This window comes from Durio zibethinus, chromosome 28 (assembly GCF_047325235.1).
Source record: "Durio zibethinus cultivar Kanyao isolate XHJ-2024 chromosome 28, ASM4732523v1, whole genome shotgun sequence".
Taxonomy (NCBI): Eukaryota; Viridiplantae; Streptophyta; class Magnoliopsida; order Malvales; family Malvaceae; genus Durio; species Durio zibethinus.
The window spans coordinates 4,953,223-4,957,334 of record NC_143189.1 but is presented as its reverse complement, the minus strand read 5'-3'; the positions used below and the strand labels follow the sequence as shown (position 1 = coordinate 4,957,334).

Genomic DNA, 4,112 nt, shown 5'->3' with positions numbered 1-4,112 from the left:
AGAGCCAAAAATTATATTTTTAAATAAGAGAGGACAAAGTGTCTTTGAGAGGGCTTTTTAGATTTTACCCCGATTATTTGTGTCATGAGTCAATTTTGGTTTTCTCTTGCTGGTGACACTGGCTTGAGCTTATGCAAAATTCAAGAGATTAGACACTCTGTTCAATTGAAGGATAGATATATGTGGAGATGTCAAATAGAGGATGAATGAGGAAATATCCAGCATAATATGTAGCTAATAATGTAAGAGTTGCTAACCGGGACCTGAAGATGATGAACAATCGACATACTTTTGTAGGTACGTACAAATATGATAGAAAACTGAATATAAAAGTTCATTACTTCACGTGTTTAAAGAAAAAATTTCATTTAACGCACACAAAAAGGAAAATTACCGTATCATTTATAGTAAAATTACAAATATAAAACCGGTCAAAAGAGTAAACCATTTGTATACGTAGATGAATAGTTGGAAAAGAAACAATAAAAATGACGGGACCCAGAAATTGAAATCAATTAAACGACTCTTCAAGATGGTTATATCTGAATTATGATGCGAACAAACAAAAATATGGTTTCCCTGAATGGGAAATACCTATAGTACCCGGTTGGAGTGGAGGGTTCTAGTAATTAAGAAACTGAGATATGAAATTGACGAAGGTAATGTCGGTTTTGTTTTGGGTCCTAGGTAAAAGTCCACTGCTACTCTCCATCGTGCTTGTTGCATTTACATTGTTTTAAGTCACCGAGATGAGACCCAATGAAGATAAGAAATCAAGTCCAACTAAATAAGGTTGAATGGTGTAAATGAAAGAAGAAAAAAATAGTGAAAAGGAAAGGAAAGGAGGGAGGAGAGGAGGAGCCACGACGGCTGGGATGAAAAGAACATTTCTGTTCCTTTTTGGTCTTTCTCGATTCTTTTATTTTCTTTATTAAGCGTGATAACGATTCGTTTAGGACAAAAAAAATTCATTTCAAAAGAGAGGTGCTGGGACGTTTCCGATTGGCAGGAAATAGGAATGTTCTAACACTACTGTTATTTTTTTAGATCCAAGACAGAAATAAAGATAATTAAAGGAGAGGTGATGGGAGGCACTGAAAAGAACGTCTCAACACCCTTTACTTTTTCAGTTTTTATTATAGATCATGTAGTGTATCCTTCTGCTATAGCCAGCAGCAATCAAAGCAATCTTAGTTGTATTGATTATATGTAAGGAAGTCAAGCAGTGGACAAATTATTCTAGGTCAAAGTTGTTGGGGAACACCACAGCTCTGATATCATTTGTTAGGCTAAAAGCCTTCAATCCAATCACACCAGCGAAAGCGAAATCAAACAATAAATCAAACACATAAGAGACAACAATTTAACGTGGTTCGGTCCAATTGACCTATATTCACGGATGAGAAAAAAGATCCACTAGTTGTAGAGAATTACAAATATATATCAAATCATCAATCTCACTCAACAATCAATACTCATAAGACACTCTCAATCTCCTCTAGTCTTATGTAGTATTCTCAACCCAAACAAACACAAACCCAAACCTTTGTGCACCCTTTCAACACAACCAAACACATACTAATATGTTCCCATACATCATACCTATGTGGACCCTCTCAGTTTCCTCTAGTCCACTCACAAACAAACATACACACCTATAAGACGTAGAGCCCCAATACTCCTATGGGGTGTCTATCCCACAAAACCCTACAACTCTCTTACATCTTTTTTTCATACCTAACCCTGTAGAGACTTCACCTATTTATAACTATACAAACTTGCCCATTAAGAATTTCTCTCCTCTTAGAATTCTTCTCTTGTAAGTTAAATTTTCCTCTTAGAATTCTTCTCTTGTAAGTCAAACTTGCCTATTAAGAATCCTCTTTCCCTTGGAATTCTTCTTTTGCAAGTCTTCTTGTTCATAAAACAATATCTGACAAATCCAAAACAAATCTCAAATAAATATCTTATGGGATTTGAGTCAATATTCCCAACAAAAGTCTATGTATCCTTAAAACAAAGTAAATGGATCATGCGTGTTGGAGAATTGGACGGGGACCCAAAGAGAAGATCAGGACTTTTAAAAGGAGACTTGCTTGGTGAATTCAAACTTAAAAGACTACAAAAATCGAGAGAAAAGACGAGTTTTACCGAGATGAGACCCAATCAAGAGCACTCACCAAGGTTCGATGAAGAAGTCGAAAGGATGCGTAATGACTATATGTTGCTTCAGCTCTATGAAGCGGCTTAAGCGGTTCTCTCCCCACCTTGACCATATTGATCCGAAGTGATCCTCAAATTCTGCATAGAGTTTCTCTTTCTTCTCAGCCTGAGAATCCATTCCACATAACAGCTTTGTCTGGTCATCTTGATTTTACCAAAGCTCTCTTGACTGTAAAACCTGAACTTGCATCCTGGCTGGACTCTTTCGAATGCTCACCTCTTCACCTAGCTTCCACCGAGGGCCATACAGAGATTGTCAAAGCTTTATTGCCAGCAAATATAGAGGTTTGCTTGGTTGCTGATGAAGAGGGGAGAATTCCACTCCACTTAGCAGCAACGAGGGGAAAAGTTGAAATCATACAAGAACTGATAAATGCAAAGCCTGACTCGATCCGCCAAAAACTTAATGGGAGTACTTTTCTACACCTATGTATTCAATACAACCAGTTAGAGGCTCTAAAGCAGTTCTTAACACTGGTGGATGAGAATCAACTTCTGGATTTTACAGACCATGGAGGCAACACCATATTGCATTTGGCTGTCATGCTAAGGCAATTAGAGGTATATTTAAATTGAAAATTCTGTGTTGATTCCTTGAATTTATACATATGCTATTACTTTTGTACTTATAATTAACAACATATATATGTGTATCAAGTGTATAAATTCGTTCAATCAAGTAACTGAACAGTTGTAAATCATGATTTATGCCAATTGCTGATCAATTTGAAATTTTGAATAAATTAAAACGTGTACCTGAATCGAAAGATAGTAATTCCCACTTTGTTAGTTTTGTTTGGAAATTGATATTTTGGACTTAAATTAACTAGTTGTGATCCTGCAGACCATAACATACTTGGTTTTGGTGCCTGGAATAAAAGCAAAGATAAATGTCCGAAACAAAATGGGTTTGAGCGCCCTGGATTTGTTAAAACATTATCCAAGAGATTTCAAAAGCCTTGAAATTGGAGACATTATTCTTATCAAAGCTGAAAGTAGAAGATCACCTGAGGACCCAAATCCAGCAAAGACGGTTCCAATTGCTGTAGGTGGGGAGATCCAAGCAAAGGAAGTAAAGTCGAGGTCGTTCACCTTCTGGCTGAAAGGGAAAACAAAGTCAGTGTACCAAAAATGCAAGAGTTACTTCAAACATCAATCTAATTGGGTCGAGGAGATGCAGGGACCATTGATGGTGGTGGCGACGTTAACCGCAACCGTCTCTTTCCAAGTTGCAATCAGCCCACCTGGCGGGGTTTGGCAACAAGATTACACAGACTTAACGGCTTGTGGATTCAATCGCAGTGTGGATTATGGAAAATGTGTAGCTGGAAAAGCTATGTTGGGTTATGTTAATCCTCTTCTCTACCGCTTGTTCACAATTTACGCTATTGTCTCTTTCATTTCATCTCTGAATGTTGTCCTTTTAGCCATCAGTGGGGTTCCTCTTAAGAACAAGCTATGTACATGGCTTATGACAATAGCTATGATTATTGCAATTACGTCCGTTTTATTAACATTCGTATTTACGATTGTGATAGTCACCCCTGATCATATCATTTTTAAAACTGCTAGGGCATTAAATGTTACAGGCTTTATCTGGATTGCTTTGGTTTGAATTGTTGCAGTGTTTGCCACCATCCGCCTTCTCTTTTGGCTATTTATTCTTCTGATCAAGTTAATAGGCTTCTTAAGGAAAATGCTATCACGTCCATTAAGGAACCAAGCTCCCATATGTTGAGAAGTATAACTTCAAAAAAAAAAATAAAAATCGAATAATCACTAGTTATCTCGTATGTTATTATGGTTAATGTTACGTGGTTAATGTTGTGTTTTTTTGGATTAGGAGTTATGTTGTGTTTTGTTGGATTAGGAGTCTATGTCTAATCGTA

The 4,112-nt window shown here is 36.9% G+C and overlaps 1 protein-coding gene across 1 annotated transcript; it reads left to right on the top strand.

Annotated features, from left to right (window-relative positions):
• Positions 1 to 2,032: 2,032 nt before the first annotated feature.
• LOC111280568 (uncharacterized) lies at positions 2,033 to 3,838 on the top strand. The gene is made up of 3 exons (XM_089757053.1): positions 2,033 to 2,184; positions 2,244 to 2,784; positions 3,068 to 3,838. Exons 1-3 carry the CDS (start codon positions 2,033 to 2,035, stop codon positions 3,836 to 3,838), a joined length of 1,464 nt encoding a protein of 487 aa, XP_089613179.1.
• The last annotated feature ends 274 nt before the right edge of the window (positions 3,839 to 4,112 follow it).

Excerpts from the sequence above, each read along its gene's own strand:
- LOC111280568 (XM_089757053.1), top strand. The coding sequence starts at position 2,033 with ATGCGTGTTGGAGAATTGGACGGGGACCCAAAGAGAAGATCAGGACTT. Across the intron at positions 2,185-2,243 it reads AATCAAGAGCACTCACCAAG|CGGCTTAAGCGGTTCTCTCC; the intron begins GTTCGATGAAGA and ends AGCTCTATGAAG. Across the intron at positions 2,785-3,067 it reads TCATGCTAAGGCAATTAGAG|ACCATAACATACTTGGTTTT; the intron begins GTATATTTAAAT and ends GTGATCCTGCAG.